At 35.3% G+C, this 23,173-nt stretch overlaps 1 protein-coding gene across 2 annotated transcripts; it reads right to left on the bottom strand.

Annotated features, from left to right (window-relative positions):
• Positions 1-1,430: 1,430 nt before the first annotated feature.
• On the bottom strand, positions 1,431-22,613 carry LOC144435986 (exocyst complex component 7-like). 2 transcript variants are annotated; one of them, XM_078124642.1, is made up of 22 exons: positions 22,437-22,613; positions 21,639-21,704; positions 21,177-21,276; positions 19,913-19,997; positions 19,573-19,678; positions 19,040-19,157; positions 15,467-15,511; positions 14,769-14,950; positions 13,973-14,034; positions 13,241-13,287; positions 12,850-12,959; positions 12,052-12,156; positions 10,580-10,699; positions 9,570-9,668; positions 9,270-9,332; positions 8,182-8,263; positions 7,483-7,536; positions 6,732-6,852; positions 5,592-5,687; positions 4,520-4,652; positions 4,025-4,158; positions 1,431-2,823 (listed from the first exon to the last, which is right to left on the bottom strand). In XM_078124642.1, the coding sequence occupies exons 1-22, from the start codon at positions 22,488-22,490 to the stop codon at positions 2,721-2,723; spliced, it is 2,085 nt and encodes a 694-aa protein (XP_077980768.1). In that variant the 5' UTR covers positions 22,491-22,613; the 3' UTR covers positions 1,431-2,720. The 2 variants fall into 2 exon arrangements, with proteins under 2 accessions (XP_077980768.1, XP_077980769.1); XM_078124643.1 differs by lacking the exon at positions 15,467-15,511.
• Positions 22,614-23,173: the final 560 nt, after the last annotated feature.

The raw sequence follows: 23,173 nt of genomic DNA, 5'->3' as shown, positions 1-23,173 counted from the left end.
ACGTCAGATTTATTACTGCACAGTACATAGCAAAATCTTTCAATCCACGTTTATGTCACCTTCTTCAACATAACCTGATTATCTTGAAATATTTACCATTTCCGAATTTCATGCATTCAATTTGAATGTGTTTTTGCATTAGTTTCCTTCGTAATGGTTAGCCAACACCCCTCATAGTTATGACGTCAAACCAAGAACAGTACTTATATACCACAGCTTGAGACAAAGGTTATTTGTAAATAGACGAATAAAACGATTGTGGTGTATCCTTGATATCAAAGTAGCATTGGTTTACAAAATGAAATGAACTTCAATAACTGAAAAAAACTCGGTGTAAGTATGTATGTCATAAACTAGGAAGATATACATCTATCACAACCAGAAATTACATATATATTCTATATTCAAATGTCTGGGAGATGTATACTTCCACGTGCTAGAGTTTTTATGTGTATAACAGAATATGTTTATTTGAAGCCCAACATCAATGGTGGTATGTAAGGGTTCATGGAAGCAATAATTCTCACAACAGTATTATGATTATTATCACCTTTACAGATATGCCTTAATTGTAATTTCTGAAATACATAGTCATTTTTTCAATAAGACTGAATGCGAATTTCGGTGACATTTTGGAGATGTCCCAAACTTGCCATGTGTTTAATCTATATATGTTTCCATGATATATTCCATGTAAGTGATTGAAGTGTGTTGTGTTGGTTCAGTAGTAACTACTATTATCTTCTATGTGTTTTGTTGACGCTCAACAGATGTCCATATTTGACTTTAAATCATACCCAGGCCACGTATTAAAGTGGGCTACATATCCATACCACATGTATATGCAAGTGTACAGAAAGTAAGAGAAACAAACTTTATTACACCAAGGGTTAGTGTAATGTTGTGCATTGTCTGTTTTTATACAAATAAATATAGTCCTACTTTTCAAACTTTTAAATTCATAGTATTTCTCTGACAGTTCTCTACACACTTTCATTGCTGATTTTAAGGTCTTTTGAGTCATACATGCATACATACATACATATATGCATGCATGCACATATACACACATATTTGATTCCATTAGAAAGGTTAATACATACATAGATACATACATTAGCTTTCATACAGCCTAAAGTGATTGGCCTAGACCATGTCGTGTGCTATGCACTAATGACCCATAGGGACTTCAGTTTGCATACAGTGGGCAATATTCGTTTTCTTTTTTCCCTAAAGTAATTCCTTTTGTGACATTTGATGCCTTCCCCCACCACTGATTCTTGCATGCACACTTACATACCAATATGCACAGAATCATACACTCCTATGCAACACACAAATGCTACACACAACAGGTTCACAAATTTCAGACAAATTGTTGTATTTACATAACATTTATTATGCATATAATTTGCATGATTAACTACCAGATCTACTTATTTGTAGAAATTGTTGAAGTATTGCACACTGTAGGAATATTTAATATACAAGGGTTAAATCTATCATAAGGGTAGTATAGTAAGGGGAGTTGGAACTCTACAGAGAACTTTGAATGTCTTTGTTACTCAGGAAAAAACATTGCAGCATACCAACATGAACTACAAATAGTCTAAATTCCTCCAATCTTGAAGAATGGCAGGTCTCCAACTATGATATCTTAAAATAATACACAAAGAGATATGATAATTGTTGGAATTCCTTGATTATTCAAGATGAGTACTGCAAACTTCACATGTTCTGCTTGTTTTTTTAAGATTCTTGTTGTTCAGTTTCAATGTACAAAGCTTCCTTATAATAGCCTACTTAGACACAAATTTAGTTACGATTCCAAGCTATCTTTGTTCTCAGTTATTATGGAAAGGTTTTACAAGCTGTTCCCAAACTCTTGGCAAGATATTGTTCACTTTTTGAAGATACACCCTGGTACATGGATACATGGATTGCACCTTCTCTGAAAGGGTTACACTTTGATGATATAACCACCAATGATGCATCTGAAGTGCTGTTTCATTGATTTTGATAGTCTAGTATATGTCAGGTAATACTAGTAGCTTATAACATGTAAATTGATGTGTAAGGTAACATCAAGTAAATGCCTCATGTCACATCACATACACAGGGATATGTATTTGCATACTTATCCCTTGCAAACCAACCATCTTGAATAGTGCATTATGGGAATTGTATAATCATTTCATTGACAATAGTGAATTAACTACCGTATGGTACAACTCTGTCACACTTTCTGTAACCACATGTAATCTAGTCTTGAGTTCCCCCTGACCATCATGGGTAGACTCTCCTTGCAATCATCCTAGGTTAGGCATTACTGATACTACAAATGATCCCAAAATCCTTTGCATCTCAGCATGCTCAGTTCGGACAATAAGTGACAGCATAGAATAAGTGAAACCTGAACAGATCACATACATAACTCCATTTTTATACAGCCATTTATATATTGTGAACTGACAAATTAACAAGATATGTTCATAATTCAGTAACTGTTTATGATAATATGAAAATATCTTGTCTAGTTTTTCAGATAATGCATTTTAAATGACAGATTTCTGCATAGCATATGCAGGTTGCCTAGGAAACCTCTGAAAGTGTAGGCAGACTGACTCATATAAATGTCTAAAATTGTCCTATAGCACTTTCTGGAATGATGTGACAGCTAAGCTAAGTATTGCGGCGATGAGATAGAGCTAATGAAATTACTACGCTGAAGTATCAAAGAATTTATCCATCATTTGCTTGACTTGTTCTTCGCTATACTTGATGTACTTTTCGGGGTTCTTAGTGAACTGAACTGTAGCATATCTGAGGAACAAATAAATTCAATAATCAATATTCATGTTGATTAAAAATACATTCATAATCTTGAACTTGGAAATAGCTGTTCTACTTGACTCTAAATTTTATTCCAACAATAAATGGCCCTTCTGAAAAAAATGATTAAAGTTTGTCATCAAGTCAAAATTGTCATAGCAACATCAAGAAAACATGGACTTCTTAGAGGAATATAGATGACTTTGAAGAAGAATTTGTTTCAATGAGAAGTTTCAGCTGATATACACAGGCTGCAATATATACATGTATAAACTACAACATTTTTTATGGGTGGCCCCCACTGGTGCTCATTCATGCATCACATTTATGCAAATGTTACAACTTCATCTGCATACTGGGATCTAGGGTTACTGTTTGTACTGCCCCTTTCATGCTAGTAATCGTTAGTGTAACAGTTAGTGTTCACTGGCTCTGTTTGATACAACCACGCAGAAACCAAAAAGAAACAGGACATGCTATATTTTAAGGTAGCAAGATAGAATGAATACAGTTTCTTGCTACATTTTGTCTAAAATAACATGAATTAATGTGCTACCATGCAGACATCAAATGCAGACAACAAATCATTGGCGACCGAGTTTCTGCGTCTAATTGCAGTACGTTTATATGGTTGACTTCATTTAGACAAAATGTGGCAAGATATTGCAATCTTACTGTATGAAAATGTAAAATGTCCATTTTTTTTTATTGGTTTCTGTGTGGTTTTATCAAACAGAGTCAGTGGGCACTAACGTGACATCAGTAGTAATTAAGTTTATGGTTTTCCATATTTTGCATTTACCAGATACATTTTGCTATTTTATCAACATACTATTTAGGAAATAATGAACATTTCTACTCACAGAGTTAAAAAATTTCTTGCAAGTAAATCCTAAATTTTCACTGACATCTCATCAACATCACTAATGATGACACCTTTGATGGTGCAGACGAGATGTCAGCAGCATTTTGGGATTCACTTCTAAGAAATTTTTTGACTAGTAATAGTATGTGAATAGAAATTTTCATTACGAAGTATGAACCTAGAGTCCATGAACATTCATTCTTATATGTATTTAGGTATTTTCTGATCATCCAATGTAAATGTACAATATCCATTTCAATGCATTATTTATTAACATTTACAATTTTGTACAATTTACTTCTAAATGAACACACTTTTTATACTTACTTTTCTCTGAAGAGTTTGTAAATTGGCAGTATAAATTCCTTGTTGTCTTTGATAAGACTTTCTCTCAGTTCAGAATCAGGAATGGCGTAGGCCTTCTGGATCCTGTAAATGTCTTCATATTCTGTGTTAAAGCCCTGCACATGAAAAAGCAAAACACATTTTACTGTAAATTTTAGACGCCACACACAGAAAACATAGAACAATGAACAAAACTTGTTGAGTGAGTGTTGGTAAGTAACATGCTGGCTTGATAACATATTAGATGCTACAGTCAGAGAGCCAATGCAAAACACAAGTATCACACTTGCTAACTCTAAATCATAGTGATGCTAGCTGTAAACAAATTATGGATATAGTTTTAGGCAAATAACTGATGAAAATGACTAACAACATCGATTTCTCAGAATTAACTTTAGAAGAATACAGGAACAATGAGAAATTGATTTGGTTATAGTGGTTGTGTTGGTGTGATGGTAATAATGACAGTGACCATACCTTGAATTTATCCTTGATATTTTGTCTGTCTTTGTCTTTGAGTTTAGTATGTCCACCTAGATCTGGTGTACTGGTTCTCTGTGATGACGTCGGTTTATGTACCTCTAGTATGTACGTTAACACTTTACTCCAACTGAAAAGACATATAGAATTATATAATAGTACTTTTTATTTCATATATTTAGTTTTGTAGTGTTTAGTAATCCCTCTAGGAATTGTTACATGTTTGAGTAAATATACCATTATGCATAATTGATAAGTTGTACATAGATAACACAGCCGAGGAAGTTAACTCTTTGAGCAAGATTTTTCAGGATTAATTAGCTCCTGAATTTTTTGGGAACAAAATGCTCCTAAAATCTAAAACTTCGGAGCAAAGTAAAATAATGTATATCAAATTTTTAATTCTTTGTGACAAATGCCATGTTTATTTGTTGAATACAAATAATCATCAATTTTGTTGAATGACAATGTTCATATTAATGCAAATAAAAAGATTCCTCATCACGAAAATAGTTACTATCCAAGTGGGCTTCACAATTTGTCTGTCAAAAGCAGCTAAAGTTGAAATTTCACTTTTCAAATGCCAGTAAATTTAAAATGTCACCTCCTGAATGCAGGTGTTGACAGAAATTCACCTACATTGGACTATAGTATTTATCATGTGCTAATGCCACTAATTACCAACAACTTCCCAGGCTGTAACAACATTTGGTAAAAATTACGACAAATGTTGTTGAAAATCAACTATTAAAAAAAGTAAATTTTATTATGATTCTTCTGAGTTCAAAATATTGAGTACGATTATGCATGGTTCCATAAATTATGAAGGATCTTTTCAGACCATATATCAAACTGAAAATACATGTATGTGTTCAATTGTGAGAGAACCAGACTCATCATATACCTGTATCATAGCAGCTGAATGAAGGTATTGTCAACTTTTTTATCATACAGGTTTGATTAATGTGAAGTTGATATTCACTTACAGTATTTACTAATTTCAAATACCAGTATATTTGTTATTGTTCATTCATTCATTACTTATTTACAAATATACAGTATTCCATACCTTTTTGAGTACTGTCTCTTTTGTTCCAAAATGGTCTCTTCATAGTAATTCTCAACATTAGAATTATTCTTTTTGATTAATTTGATCATCCCAGACCTAACGGAGGAATGAAATTGTGAACATGAAAATACTTACTACTCAACTAAAAGAAGATAAAATAAATAAGTAAAGATAAATGACTGTGGATCAAACCATTGTATTGGTAGGGTGAAATGACATACCTTTGGAGGGACTTGAGAATGTAGTGGTAGTTGTTGAGTAAGAATATGACTGAGGATCGAACAACTGTATTGCTAGGGTGAAATGACATATCGTTGGAGGGACTTGAGGATTTGGTGGTAGTTATTGAGTATTATATTATAGCATTACCAATTCCAGTGAATTTTGTGACGTCATCGCTGTACATTATTACTGATAATGTACTCCGTTATTGGGCATCGCGGCCCCGGAACGAGCATAACAATACAAGCTTATGTCCGTAAGGTGTGGGTATTTAAGAACAGGGAAAATATGGGGTAAACACCATAAGAATTTTTTTTTTAAAAGATTGAAATTAAAATGAAACAAATTTGTGTTCACAGCAGTTCATTGAAGTGTATATGTGTGTGTACGTATACGTACGTGTGTCGCTATGATTAGTATTCAGCTTCCGGGCCGAACATGGCAGACGATGTTCAGCGCTGTGTATATTATACGTTGTTTTGCGTTTCTCGGTCTACAAATTCACTGGAATTGGCAAAACTATAAAATAATAACAATAATGTACGCCCTCCCAGTCCATAATGGACTCAAGCAAACTTTGCACTCCATAATGGGCTCGGCTGTCACCTCATCCATTATGTCGTTCAAAGTTTGCTTTCGTCCATTATGGGCTGGGAGGGCGTACATTATTGTTTAATTAAGAATATTACTGTGGATTAAACCATTGTATAGCTGGGGTGAAATGACATATCTTTGGAGGGACTTGAGGATGTGGTGGTAGTTATTGAGTATCAAGAATATTACTGTGGATTAAACCATTGTATAGCTAGGGTGAAATGACATATCTTTGGAGGGACTTGAGGATGTGGTGGTAGTTATTGAGTATTAAGAATATTACTGTGGATTAAACCATTGTATAGCTGGGGTGAAATGACATACCTTTGGAGGGACTTGAGAATGTAGTGGTAGTTGTTGAGTAAGAATATAGCACCAAGGTGTGAGTCTGCATATGTCTTAGTTTTCTGGTCAAGATTCAGTCCCAAAGCACCTAACACTTTAGCTATGGTGAAGAAAAGAAAAGAAAACGATATGTAAGTTTCAAAACTTACATAATCATGAAAATACATATTCATACCATGAAAAGTGTGGGATCAGCCATGCTGAAAACATTAGTGGCTTTGTGTATGGTCAGATTGTCTTTATGTAAAATATGAACATTGTTAGTAGGATGGGAGAGGCAGCTGAGAATGCATTGTAACAAGTCAGTACAAATATGATAACAGATACCTGACAAAGTTATAAATTGAAATATGTGTCATCAATGACTTGAAGGCATAACAGAAGTACTGGTTAAAGCCCAAGGTGCAACCAGGCTAGGTGCCCACGCTACGGAAGTAGGTTTTTGTACATGTGCAACCATAGACCCTACACGAAAGGGTGTAGGGTCTATGGTGCAACGGATACGTTTGTTTATCTGTTAGGAGCATTTGGAAAATCCAACCCAGGTAGTTTATCAACATATAAGCAGTTGTTCACACATATAAGTTACATGTACATCTTGCCTAATCCAAAGAGTAGCTTGTGGTCCCTTGTTATATTTTTTTTCCAAGTGGCAGTGGGTATATCTAAAATAATGTTGGCCTTAGATCAATATATTTACTGGCTATTACGCCCTAAAAAGAAAACTTACTGATATATATAGAAACTCTTTTCTTGTTTGCTTCAGGAGTTGCTTGACCAGACTCTGAAAGAAAGAAGAGATATAGTTGATATCTTGTGAAACTACTAACTTTTGTTTATATCCCTGATGCAGCTATCTCTGTGTACAGTAAGTCTCTGTAATCCAGTTTGCCAAGCCAAAAATGTCTATTGTAAAGAGGTTTTGTAGAAATTATGTTTTCACTTTTCTAGGCATGAGAAATGCAGCTAGGATAAAATCAGCCCCACATGGTTCCCTTTTAACATTTGAGTGTCTTCATTATGTTGTTGTTGTTGTTGTTTTTTTGGGTTTTTTCTCGGGGGGGGGGGGGGGGGGGGGGTAAACATAAACAATTCAAAGGAGTGGAAGACTTTAAAAAGTAATATTCATAGTATTATCAGAAATGACATATCATTTTTGACAAATAAAGTATTCTCTCTTAAAACTTAGTCCTCACTTCTAACCCCTCCTCCCCATCCAACCCAACCCCCTTCCGTTCCTCCCCATCCAAGTTCCAACCTCCCTTCCCCACCTAACCCCTTTCCATCCGACCCCCTCCCGCTTCTCCCCATCCAAGATCCAACCCCCCCCCCCCCACCTAAGCCCTTTCCATCCAACCCCTTTCCCCAAAAAATGTTCTACAACAATTGATTGTGTCTCTCTAGTCAAATCATTATGTAGTATTCCTACCTTTAACACCTGCTCCACCAGCTAACATGGCACCTGCAGTCTCTACATAGTCTAGTGATATACTCTCAAGGAAAATTATAGCCTGGTGACAAAAATAAAATAACAAATCATGCTCGTTATTTTGAGAAGTTTCCTTGAGTTTGGTGGGTATTTTGTGAAAGACATGTATCACACAGACATTTCACTTGGTGCAACAGAAACTTTGCTAGACTGGTTGTGAGAATATTTCACAGATGTAAACCTTTCAATTTCTTGAAATACCAAGATGATCAATAAATTCCATGATAAATTTGAAATTCCTGACTTTAATGTATCCTGTTCACTCTATAACCTTTGAACTTTGAGTAGCAAGTTGCCTTTCAGATAACCTGTCCACTGATGATGGCCCGGTCAGCGCATGTTATACTTTTTCAAACTAGTACTAACTTCCAGTAATCTGTCAGGTTATTTTGTCTAGATCAGATAAGACACTGACAATCCATACAGTAGTGTTGATATACTTACACTGCTAGTGAGTTCATGCACTGTACCATAGGTATACTTACATTGCTAGTGAGTTCATGGACTGTACCATAGGTATACTTACATTGCTAGTGAGTTCATGTACTGCACCATAGGTATACTTACATTGCTAGTGAGTTCATGTACTACACCATAGGTATACTTACATTGCTAGTGAGTTCATGTACTGCACCATAGGTATACTTACATTGCTAGTGAGTTCATGTACTGCACCATAGGTATACTTACATTTTTGTACATTGCTAGTGAGTTCATGGACTGTACCATAGATATACTTACATTGCTAGTGAGTTCATGGACTGTACCATAGGTATACTTACATTGCTAGTGAGTTCATGGACTGTACCATAGATATACTTACATTGCTAGTGAGTTCATGGACTGTACCATAGGTATACTTACACTGCTAGTGAGTTCATGTACTATACCATAGATATACTTACATTGCTAGTGAGTTCATGTACTATACCATAGATATACTTACATTGCTAGTGAGTTCATGTACTGTACTATAGATATACTTACATTGCTAGTGAGTTCATGGACTGTACGATAGATATACTTACATTGCTAGTGAGTTCATGGACTGTACCGTCTTTTGGCATGTTGGACTGTTTATCAGGATCACTCTAAAAGTAATACATACATAAATCAATAAACTTTCATTCAATTTATATTCAAATATCTTCAGTCTATGAGTGTGTGTATGTATGTGTGCATGCATGTGTGCGTGTGTGCATGCTGTATGTGTGCATGTGTGTGCGTGTGTGTGTGTGTGTGTGTGTGTGTGTGTGTGTGCGCAATTGTACACAAAACACTTTTGACTATCACCTGAATAAGTTAGCCCTGAGGTAGAACAACCATACCTTGATAATTTCAAAGAATTCTTCAAGTCCTTTGGCTCCAGTGGCTTCCATACTTGCACACAGCTGGGCTAGCTTACCCCTTGTTTTTGGTGCAGTTCCCTGTGATGACAAAAAACAATGTGTACGCCAGTTTAAATAGTTATACTGACCAAGTAACAGTGTAAATTTGAAAGTATTTCACAATTTGTACAAACTATAATAACTTTATTCCTAACAATATATAGTAATTATAAATAACAAATACATTTACTAGTCAGGTTAAATAATTATGTATATCAATAGCTATGTGAGCATCAAATAATCAATATTATTAATTCATATTTGTTCAACTTAATATGACACTCATGATCCAGACAGAATTCCCTGTCTCACAATATTGTTATTTTTATATGTATCATTACATCAATTTTTGAAAATGACTCCAAATTATTATAAGTTGAATCACACAGTAATTCTAATGATATACTTTTTCCTTCCACCTTATGTATAAATTACATTAGAAATATTGAAGGGTCACCAAAGACTATGTATATCATTCACATTTTATGTTCCCAAAGAACAATTTAGATAGATAAGAAACAGGCTTCACACAGACCACTCATTACAATATAAATGACACCACACTCCTGCAGACAAGCAGGCACTGTATGTGTACACACATGTCACCATGGGGAACCATGCAAACAGACTGCTATCGACAATTTGCATTTGTCAAAATCTAAACCTGCAATGTGATAACATTAAAATAGTTTGTTTGTTCCAAGGACATTGTGTGTGTCTGTGTATATCAGTTGGGGTTGGATGGCATTGTTTATATTTGTAATGAGTGGTCTGTGAAAACCTGTTTCTTATCTATCTAAATTGTTCTTGGGGAACAGAAAATGTGTATCATATCTGAGTCTTTCGATGACCCTTCAATATTTCTGCTGTCAAAGAAAAACTTGTCAAAATCCTATCAAAATATGACCAAGAAAAGTTGTGAATCAGAGAGATAAGTGTGCATGTTTTACCTGTAACGTTTCATCAAAATCTGGTTTGATAGTTCTTAGATGTTTCAATATTGGTAATAATGGTAGTACGGCTGAGTAGTCATGTTTGACAATACTTTTCTTCACTGACAGAACAGTACTCTGAAATGGAGTGAAACACAATACATAACAGTAACTCCACATCAAGATTTGTGTCTTGACCTTACCACTAGTATATAGATGACACTCAGGTTGTGTTGTATCTGTTCTTTGCTGGCGTACATTATAGCATACACACTGGATACAGAACATGCTAAAATCAAACCTCTTCAAAGAGATGATCACATGATGTCACACAAGCTGAACAAACAAACTTAGGTTTAGGGAGCTAGGGGGTCTGGCATCAACTTCATTTTCCCACTTCTAACCAAATTTAGAAAACTTTCCCACCTTCAACAAAAACAGGTTATCTATTTACTAGTGAGATGTTGATAAGTTGATTAAAATTTACTGCTAATGTGATATACAGTGCGTTTTTGATATTTTTACATTACAATGATAGTGGTGTGGCCGCTACAATTTTCATCATGGTTTACATCATATATAAATATCTTGATGTCGACTTGTGAGTATTCATTTAGAAGGAGGGGAGAGGAGGTTTTGTCCTAAATCTCTGACAATTAAAAGTTAGTTGTCAGAGCTGAAATGAAAGAAGTTTGTTTATTGAACGCGTGTGACATTGTGTCATTACAAAAGACAAAACTATTTTAAGAAAGACAACTATTTTGTTTGCACCTTCCGTTCTAATCCTAAGTTGAAGAATTCTCATGTATTATTAATGGAATTTTTGTTTCATTAAAATGTCCCATTCATTCCAGACATTTTAAAATGACAATAATTAGAACTTACTATTTATTATGATCATATTTCATTTTCATTTTTCAATAACTGCATACATACTGCTGACACTATGATAAATACAGGCAATGTCTTTATGCAATTATTGTCACTTAAAAGGCACAACATGTGCATACACAGCCTCCTAACTTCATGGAGGTTATTGTCAAACTTGAATGCGTACAGTGAACAACGCAGTGATTCCTTTATGAAAAAATCCATGACAACAGTGAGCAGCTGGTGATTTTGGTAATAAATTTTGTATGTGTGGACGTGTGAATGTCTTTGAAATGCGTGTATTGCTACAGAAAGTTGATATTTATACAGGTATATACAATTTTGGACAAAACGTGATTGGACCGAGGCTTGTTCGTTACTTGTACTGAAAAGCCAGTACTATTCATAATACTCTTAATTATTCAAGATTAGGATATCAAGATACTAATGAAACCACAAGGGCGGCTAGCTGTGTCTTTAGAGCATTAAATCCTCCACTGTTTGTGATAACATTAATTATTTTAATACAGTTATTTCACTGTTCTTCTACCTGCATGTAAAAACATGATTATTTACATTGTACATAATATGTGTTTTGAGTTATATAAACTGTCTATTACCTCTCCATCCTGTATAATGCTCTCAAATCCTGGCTGAATCAACACGTCAAATATTTTCCTCTGATGTTGTTCTGGAATAATGGATGTCATAAGTTGGGATTCACTCTGTATGGAAGAAATACACAAGGTATAAAGAATTGTTTCATTTCTTCATTTCTTGGTGTACACTGTACTGCACTTGTAACTATAATGTTTGAGATCGGTACAGATACAATGAATTTCAACACAAACAAGCCATGAACGGATAAAATTAAACTATCACAAATCACCCTGCAAATGGGTAATATAACCCGTCCACATTATATTGCGACAATAATTCTTGGATGACATGTTTACATCTGTATGTGAATATGTAGAAACTCTATTTTAGATTACATTAGATGGTGAGGTCATCTAATATAGACTTTTCTATATTTGATATACTAGTATAGACTCTTCATTTGTTGTATAGACTTTCCATGTACTGAATAGACTTTTGTGTGTATATTTTTTCAGTTATGTATTTCAGTTCCATTGATGACTGAATCCTCTCATTGTTATCATTCACAATGTACAATGTCAGGGGTCACACTAGACTAGCGGCAAGATATTTCTTGACTACCCATTTACCCTTCTCTTTCTGTTTTTGCTACCATTTTCTTCATTTTAACATGGTTTGTAATACTTTCTATTTTAAGTATTTGGGCCACTTTAACTTATTATAAATATATTATAATCCATATTATTTCATAAGTTGCTGGGTCACCATTTCTTAGGATTCTTTTTTTCATATTGGTATTGAGTCTGGTGTACAGTTACCTGCATGAGTTTGAGCAGTGCAGTGACACATGTAATAAATGCATCATAATCCACTTCCATGGTATCTTCATATTTCATATCTGGAGTCATCGGTGATGTTCGACGGTACCCTGTAAAATGTAACAGATTACAAAGTACATGTTATCATTACACCAGACATTAACACTGATTGCTCATGGTGAGACTTTTAATAGTAAAAAGTTGGAAAAGCAGGTTTTGCTGACAACTTGACCACTTTTATCTGATTGTAGCAGGAACTTTTTGTACACCGTTCATCTAAACATGGCAAACACTGATTTTATTTCGACAGAAACAGCCAAGACCTGAACAGATACAAATTTGCCAGAGAGAGATATGAATTTGAGAAAGACAGAAATCATTGTAACTTTACCTGCATCCAGTTTTTGAAGGGTTGATGATCCTTTCTTCTGTATAAGTCTACAAGTACAAAAAGAGAAATTCAAATGTTCTCTGATTCAGTATTGGAACTCCCACTAACTTGTTAAAGTGAAACATGATCACACTATAATGGCTAATGAGGATATCTGTTTGCCAAAGACCACTCCTCTACCCAGATATAGCTTATAAGGCAACTATATATAATGAGCGCAATTCCTATTCATGTGAATGGTCATATGTATGTGTGTGTGTGTGTGTGCGTGTGTGTGTGTGTGTGTGTGCGTGTGCGTGCGTGTGCATGCGTGCGTGCGTGTGTGTGTGTGTGTGTGTGTGTGTGTGTGTGTGTGTGTGCGTGCGTGCGTGCATGTATGGGCATAAGCACATGAACATATGCACACCAATATCATGCCATGTTCTGATCAATTTTGCACAAACCTGCCACAAGAATATGCTACATGTATTTGAAACATATGCACATCACTTTAATTTTATCCCAAAATGATGAAGTACAGAATGTACAATAGGTCGTTCTACGTGAGACTTTTAACATGGGCCCACAGTTCTATCTCTGTACTCACATTCCTAGCCTGTCAATTCAGCCTATTCACATTCCTGTCAATTTAATCTCAGGCTGAGATAGTATAATCACACTGCTGTGAGAATATAACACAAGAAGTAGGTGGAAACAACCCATCTATACACTTAATTTAGTATTGACACTTACTGTCTTTTCAGTGTACTTCTCTTAGGAGTATCTTTAACACCAAGTTTGTGTTTTGCACTGCCCTAAAAATCATAAGACAAACAAATCACGTATTGATTTATTTATCGCCAAAAATACAACTTGAAATTCAGCATTATTTTAAATACATTTGTAATCATTTGCTGTTGAAAGATTATATGAACAAATTCTGAAATTATTAATTTGAGTCAAGAGTATGAATGACAAATAAATGATGACCTTTTTATTTTCTTTGTGTAATGATTATTCAATACCCAATCACATAACGATAATATTCTGCAAGATGTTACATCATAAATACTCATTAATCTCACAACTGTAAAGGTAGGTTACTTGAAGACACGTTGTTATTCCTTACATATAGTAAAGTGAAGACAGCACAGTGAGCTAAGCGGCAATATACATGACATACTGTAAAGTGTGTATGATTAGTTACTCACTCAAGGATGCCAAGCAAAAGGGTCATTTTTGAGTTTCCCACCCACCCATCTAGTGCCATCAGTGAATACTTCACTCAGAATAAACCTTCAACAATGCTCGCATCCCAATCCTTTAACAATATAGCAATATGAGTGAAGTTAATCTCTATCTAAAACCATGATATGTATTTTTCATTTTTCATATCTGTGACGTAGAATTAGTGGTGGCTTTACAAGCCAAATGCTATAATCATTTCTCCTACATGTAGCAGTACTGGACAGATGGTCAAAGCTCCAATAGTCTTGATAAGGAGTCATTGATGACGGTAAAAGTTATATAAACTTCACACGACACTTACCGGAGCTGGTGAATATGGCGTACCCGTAGAGCCAGATGATTTCTTGTGAAGATGGTCTTTAAGTCCTTCTAAGGACCTCAGTAAGACATTAGATCGAATCTGATGGTATACATTCATGAAATCCAAATTGCGTTTCCGTAGCAACCACTTGGCTATCTCAGCCAACTCCTCCATGGTTCTCTCTGCAGAAGAGACATCAATTATTCAGAAACCATGGTGACACCGTCTTGGCATAGCATAATCATGTTACTATGGCAACATATCAATGAAATGATAATTTCCAGAGACTTAAGAAAATCACAATAACAAATGCGTTGGATTTCAGTTGCCATAGTAACATAAATTTTCTCATCACATAATGTACAAGTAGAACAAGTATATATGGTATGATCAACTTTTTTTTCAAAGGCAACATTTGTGAATGAATTTATTTATCACAAAAATGTATCAGATACAATTATTTTACACAGAGAAATCATTCTAGTTATCACGTTGATAACAAAAATGCTATCAAAATCTCACCTCAATTTCAAATGCTAAATAGATCATTTCAACTTTAAAATGAGAATTTATCTTGATACACAGAACCAATGACATGCAGAATAGAACATGATGGCATTCATAGATAGATATACCCAATATCACAAGACACATGAAAATCAAAATCAAATGAAATCAAAGTTCCACATCCAACTAACCTGGTAACTGTTCTAATGCAAAAGGTATATCATCCCCTGTCAACTCTATTATAGAAAGAAGAGTATTTTATGTATAACATCATGCAATAGAAAAGATAGACTTTAAGGTAAGTTTGTGATGTCGGTGGTGGTGGTGGTGGTGGTGGTGGTAGTAGTAGTAGGGGTGGTGGTACATCATTGCTGATGCTTCACTATCACGTTAGTAGACTGTAGTATATAAAGTAAGATGTGACAAAGATAAACAATCACAAATATACTTTATTAGCTTCACAAAAGACGGCCTTTAAAGGGCAATGTTTCAATCCCAGGTCATCGCATTTGTGTTATCGTAATAAGGATTACGCGGGTCATTCTTTTGTTCTGGCCCAACTTTTTCTATAGCTCTGTCAGACAACCGTTTTGAGATTTTAAGCTTAATCAAAAGTGTGCCTTTATAAAAACTGAAATTGATGATACAGTTTCCGTGGTAGAGCTTCATATATAAACTATGCTATGTGTGTGTTATGACACAAGACAAGGAAAGGTCACTATTTTTTCTCTCAAGTTTCATTTTGTCGTACACAGTCATCTTACTTCCACTTTTTGTAAAAGAATTCATTCAAAACATCGGTGGTTTTCACTTCTTTAGGGACTTATTATCAATAATTTCTGCACCACTAACATGATGCCTTACAGTCTACAGAAAAGATGGTCTCTTAAGACATTTTTGACAGGTTAGTAGTATTTCAGTGTAATTGCTTCACACACTTGATATGCGAAAATAATAATAATAATAACTTTATTGCCACATATAAACTTAAAAAGTTTACAATGGAAGTCGGTGTGGTTTCGCAGTCAAAACACGAAGATACAAAACTAGGATATAATACAATGACAGACACAAATAAAAAGGCAGTGACTAAAAAATGTTCTGATCTAAAGACCTGCTAAAAACTGTATATCATGCTCTGTTTAGTGTGCGTATGGCCGTGGGGTAGAAACTTTTACTGAAACGATTTGTACGTGATTTAATTGATCTATACCGTGACCCAGAAGGCAGTAATTCAAACATATTGTTTGCAGGGTGAAATTCATCTTTGATTATTGATTTTGATTTCCTCATTGTGCGATCGATAAAGAGTGATTCAAGGGAAGGAAGGTCTGCCCCAATAATTGAAGACGCGGTTTTAACAACACTGTTTAGCTTATCATGGTCTCTACTAGTAATATTGCAATACCAGACAGTGAACGAGAATGTGAGAATACTTTCGACTACTGCACGGTAAAATTTGACCATGATCGTTTTGCTGACACCGAAACTCTTTAGGCGACGGAGAAAGAAAAGACGCTGACGGGCTTTCTTTACGACGTTATCTACATGCATTCCCCACTTAAGATCATCTGAAATAAGTGTACCAAGAAACTTAAACATTTCAACAATCTCGACCTGTTTACCGTGAACCGATAGTGGAATGTGTTCCGTACTGTGTTTTCTAAAGTCTACAATAATTTCCTTGGTCTTGTCAACATTCAATTCTAAGTTATTTTCACCACACCATCCAACCAGCTGACTTACTTGTTCTCGGTATGCACTCTCATTGTTATTCTTTATAAAGCCAGTGACGGTAGTGTCATCTGCAAATTTGACGATCATGGAGCTATCGACACTTGGAGTACAATCATGTGTAACAAGGGAATACAACATGGGGGAGAGAACACATCCTTGTGGGGCACCTGTGCTAAGAGTAATTGATTTGGACGAAAATGAACCGATCTTAACAATTTGGGGTCTGTTTGAGAGAAAATCTAAAACCCAGTGACATAAAGAGCTGTTAATACCGAGTGATATCAGTTTCTGGTGGAGGTTGGTAGGTATGATAGTGTTGAAGGCCGAACTGTAATCAATGAATAAAATTCTTGCATATGTGTTGGCATTTTCTAGATGGTTAAGGACATGATGTATTGTTAGGGAAACAGCATCATCTACAGAACGATTAACTCGGTAGGCAAACTGGTAAGGGTCAAGTGATCGGGGAAGAATGGATTTGAGATATTGTAGGACCAAGCGTTCTAACACCTTCATAATGACAGAAGTTAAAGCCACTGGCCTGTAGTCGTTAAGGCAAGTTACAGCAGGTTTTTTCGGAACTGGTACTATTATAGATTTTTTGAGTACATGCGGAACTTTGCAAAGGCGAAGTGACAAATTAAAAATACCTTCAAAGACTGTAGAGAGTTGACTAGAGCATGCTCGCAACAGACGTGGAGTTATTTCATCTGGACCTGCTGCTTTACTAACATTCATCCTAGCAAATATACGACTTACATCTGTATCAGTTATTGTAAAAGCCTGAGTGTCATTACCGGTACTAGTTACATTAACATAAGGCCTATTATTCTGCTTGTCAAAACGACTGTAAAATACATTTAGCTCATCGGGAAGATTTTGATTCTGCATAACTATACGTTTAGATTTGAAACAACACAGGGCAAGGAAACACCACCACCACCAGCAACACATGGGCTTTACATTGTAAGGTACATCAGTCACTGACCCATGCTGTACTTTTACAAGTCACTTGTAAAGTGCCATACAGCAAGGAGATGCCACCACTGATATATCTCACAGTATGTGAAAAATACAACAAAATAAATATAGTGTGATATGGCTTCAGAATTAAAAAAATGTTGTCATGACAAAAATTTGACTACCAAAGTCTGTTTATTCATGAAAGGTAACAGTTGGAATAGGATGATAAGTCTACATGCTTCCATGCTGGACATCAACCATACCCCGAAGGAAAATATGCATATTACGAATTACCCATAAAAATCTATCAGATATTCAAGAAAGAAGATACGATATCTGAGGGCATTATCAATCATGCAATACACTTATCACCAAAACAATATCTGTAATATATAATTCAATGTACAATAAGATGAGAATGATAAATGTTATTGGTATATGTTCACTCCAGAGTCTATGGTAACAGTGAGTTGTCATTTACATTATGGTTTGTTGAATGCTCGGTACAGACTGATAGACAAACAGTTAATCTCACAGAGATGGAGTCAGTCACAAAGTCTGTCAACTACTAAAGCAGACAGTCAGTGCATCTGTCATGAAAGAGTCAACTAGTCAGTAAGACAGACAGACATTCAGTTAGTTGGACAAACACAGACAACTGAGTGCACAGACAGATGAAGAGAAAGTCAGTCATAGCCAGTCAGCCAGTCAATCAGTCCGTCAGTCAATCAGTCAGTCAGTCAGTCAGTAAGTCAGTAAGTCAGTCAGTCAGTCAGTCAGTCAGTCAGTAAGTCAGTCAGTCAGTCAGCCAGCCACTCAGTAAGTCAGCCTGTCAGTCAGCCAGTCAGCCAGTCAGTCAGTCAGTCAGTCAGTCAGTCAGTCAGTCAGTCAGTCAGTTTTAAAAAGACGGTCAAACTCAGATGAAGAGAAAGAAATTCAGTCAGTTGATTACAGACAGCAAGTCAGTCAACACAGAGATAGACACACAGTCAGTCAAACAAACACAAACAAACAAACAAACAAACACAAACACAGTCAGTGAGACAGACACACAACTCTCCTACCTTCATCAGTGCCCAACATATCCAATATCATAACTGGTGGTACAGGCTTACTATGTCTGGTCAACAAAGTACGAAATTCTCTTTCTAACCCTTCTCTACCTGCTTCAAATAGAGACGTCTGTGAAGAAAATGACAAATATTACAGTCTGTTTTATCTTTCTACCATGTTTATATATTTAGTGCTTTAAAAGGATTGATAACACATAAACTACAAATGCAAATTTCAAATTTGAAAATATTAATGCATCTTTACTTATTCAAATTATTTCTGAAGGAAAAATAAATATACCATCTTATCACTAAACCCATAAAAAAATCTAATTTATTGGTAATATGTTTCCAACGTTATCCTTATCAAATATTGTTTATATATGTTTTGGTATAAACAAAATCTAGTAATTTGTATCACCTTACTACATTTTCCTACCTTCAACACTACAAAACTTCCAGGTACTACTACAGCTATGTTTAATCTTGTTTGTTTGTTTGTTTGTTTTGATGAAAATTACTGTCATGTATTTTCAGATACTCACGGCTGCCAAAAGTTCAGGACTTCCTGGATTATTTTCGGTGAAGAAACTAACAGAGTCTTCTATCTTGCCCATACATTCTAGGTACTTCTCAATATTCCCACTTGGTCTGAAAGACAGTGTAATCACAAATAACTTTATTTTTCTCTGCAATACACATGTTTAGTTACTAGTTCAGGAGATTGAAATATTTTACATAAGCCTTGTGTATTCTTTTTTTCATGTCATACGACATTTTCTTGTATGACTAGTAAATGTAAATCCTTTCATTTAGATAAGTATTTTTTTGTGTAACTGATATCAGAATTTGAATATAGTATATAGTATCCAAGTTTAACCTCACCCTTCTCTAATGGTTCCTTCCACTGCTTTTGGGACTTCATAATAACTAATGACATGGTCAAATGAAGCGAGTGTTTTCTCAATGTCTGGTAAGATGGTTGAGGAAAAAGTCTACAATTTCTAAAACAGATGTCTAAAACGTCTTGATAAGGATGAGAATTAGGGAACGAGATTACTCTTGTGTTAGCAATTATATCAGAACTACCGTAGATATAAATGTACATTATTTTTGTGTTAATCAAAACAGGGTATAAAATATTCATGATTTATCAAGATACAAAAAAATACAGCTATAGACTGACGGATATTTAATCTGGTATGTGTGCTGACTATTCCTGTCCATGTCGGAACTCAACCAAACTGAGGAGAAACTGGCATTCATGTAAGGGATGCTAGCCAATTGAATAAATCAATTTAGTTACTAATGGCTTTGTCAAATGCAAGATTATTATTATTTGGTCACTGACTGATAGAATCTAAGTTGGGTAATACTAAGAATCAAAATGTTGGTAAAATCACTGCAATCAGTCTGAACATGACTTTGTGTCAATTCTGACTGGAAGCTTTACACAGGTTGGTAAAACATAGTAAATAATCTTGTATCACAACCAAGGGTTCTAATTACACACATATTTACGAGTAACGTTTCATCTTACATTATCCCTACAATCACATCATCACCCACCCACCCCCACCCCCTGCAGTTAAGCCAGCAAAGAGACAGTTTGACAAGTCCTTTTGACCTGAACAGGCAAAACATTACTCATCAGTAATTTATTAAAACCCTTGATTGTGATATAAGAACTAACTATTACTAAGCTTAACAATCCATTGAAAAAAGTTACCATCAGATTCTTAAATAATATCAGATATATCCATACATGTATCTGTAGGTATAAGTGAGACTAACAGCAATGGACCTGTTGCCAGTTCTAAGATGTATTGTGTCTCTCTCCATATAATGCCAAGTTACTGTATTGTGTAAGCACTAAGGGGTTTGCATGTGCTACTCAGGGGGATGGTTGTCACCTGACCATATGACAATGATACCCTGGGTTCACCTGTAAAATCCTTCTCTGCCATTGGTGCCATTTAATCTTTGTTTACGCATAATCAAAGAGGTCAACATCATGTCTTTCCATCATTTCCTGATGAAAATGTTATTTCAAATGTAATAAAGACAAAACAAAGACTAAATGTAACAACATAAGTGATGCTCTATCATGCAATGCATCTTGGAAAATAAATTGACTATTAAAGGATACTTTCTTGGAGTTGTTGTAGTGTAATTGTTTCTTTGTGTACAGGTACAATTGTGGCTTCTAACTTATGAAGACGATTTTCAAATGAACTCAAAATGGAGACCTGAAAATAAGAATACAACAACGCATTCCACATGATCAACTGTATTTATGTGTCATTGAAATGGGTCTTGTATTCTATATAATATCACCATGCAGACAACTAAATGGAGGGGACGTTGTCAACGGTTTCACATTCCACAATTCACCATTCACTACCTGGCTATACATAGAGATTTATGATTAGAAAGTTCAATGTACATGAGCAAAATGGAAATAACACATTATGATATATTGATAGTTTTTTTTGTCCTTAAGCTTTCAATGTGTTTAGGTTTAATTACACATACATGTATAATCAATAATGATCACTGAACTTCACTTCCAACATTCATAAACAAAATACAGAATTAGAAGATTGCTTACCATATTATTTGTCAGCTGATCACTTTTATTCAGACTGTCCTTCAGCTGACTTAGGTTGTTGGACTCCTGTAAAATTAGTAGCAACAAAAATGATACACCAGCCTGTAGCTTGGAAGACCATCATGGCAAGACTTGGAGGTAAGCTAGATGTCATAATATTCGTTATTCTTTTCTTGTAAAATTGAACATCTGTGTGTATGTGCGTATGTGTTTGTGTATGTTTCATTTTAGCCCTGCTTGCATGGCATGTTGTGGTTCCTGAAGCAACACGTACACTACAACCAGGAGCTCCTGACTACACAGCCATACAAGTATAGGGATAAATCCATTTGTGCATGTGTGCCTTATCATGTATGTGTGGGGGTGGGGCGGGGGATGGCATAGGGTCTCCATTTGGGACATGATTATTAACATACATTGAGTATGGATACTGAATTCAAAACATTTCTGACATTTGTCTAAATTTCACAACAAATTACGTCGAAAGTCTAACCAGCGAGAACATCAACCAATCATTCTACGTATTAATTGTTCAGACTATCCATACAGACTCGTACGATTGTCAAAACTCTCAAACTTGTACTGTTTGTCTATTACCATGGAAATTTGACGTTTTTGTGAGTATATAATGACATAAAATGTGCAAATATATGCAACATAGTTTTAATATGTTATTTAAAAAAAATCAAGATTATAGAACTGATTGAAGATTTTGCTGCTTACGAACGATGTATGTAGGACTCAGGAAGTGATGGCCTGTCGTTGACATTTTGACAACATGATTTACTCTGCACCCACCTGGCGAAGTTTTTCGTCGATTTCGCGTCGACTGACCACCGTTCCTTCCATCATAGTGCGTCCTTTTCTCAGCCACTCGCAATTATCATTAACTGCAATATAAAACTGTAACACTTGTCGTGAATTTGTGGATAAGCACAAAAAATACCAAGTCCATTTATTCCTCTACGAAGTAAGCCGCCATATTGACTACGTCAAATTATTTTCTAGTTCAGAGTCAGATTAAGATCCGAATGCAGTCGCGACGCGTGGTTGTTCATCATATCCGTGCTTGTTATAACCAAATAACAGTGACTAGACTATGGTATGGCTGCAATATTTTTATCTTTTTCGCAATAATTTTCGTCTTTTTCAATGTATTTTGGAATATTTGTCATTTTTACATTGTCGAAAAAATAAAAAAGCAGAATATGTATTTTAAAAAACTGAGCGGCGAAAAGCCGCCACAGTTACTGCAAGTTGTACCAACACAAAGTCTAGTCTCGCTGCCAGACTCGTGACTATCGTCCCTAATAGTTTTATGTATGCCGAGGGCGAGCGGCTTAGAAGCGAGAAGAGAGGGACTTGTCCAAGACCCTCTCTTCTCGCAGCTGTGCCACTCGGCATACAATATAAGCTTAGGGACGATACGGTCACGAGTCTGGCAGCGACTCCGACTACAAAGACCAGCGGGCAACGGAATATCAGAACTGCTTTTGTTTTGTTTTGTTTAGTTTAGTTTAGTTTAGTTTAGTTTA

Source organism: Glandiceps talaboti, chromosome 5, assembly GCF_964340395.1.
Source record: "Glandiceps talaboti chromosome 5, keGlaTala1.1, whole genome shotgun sequence".
Taxonomy (NCBI): domain Eukaryota; kingdom Metazoa; phylum Hemichordata; class Enteropneusta; family Spengelidae; genus Glandiceps; species Glandiceps talaboti.
The sequence above is the reverse complement of the archived record's forward strand: the minus strand, read 5'-3'. Positions and strand labels throughout refer to the sequence as shown.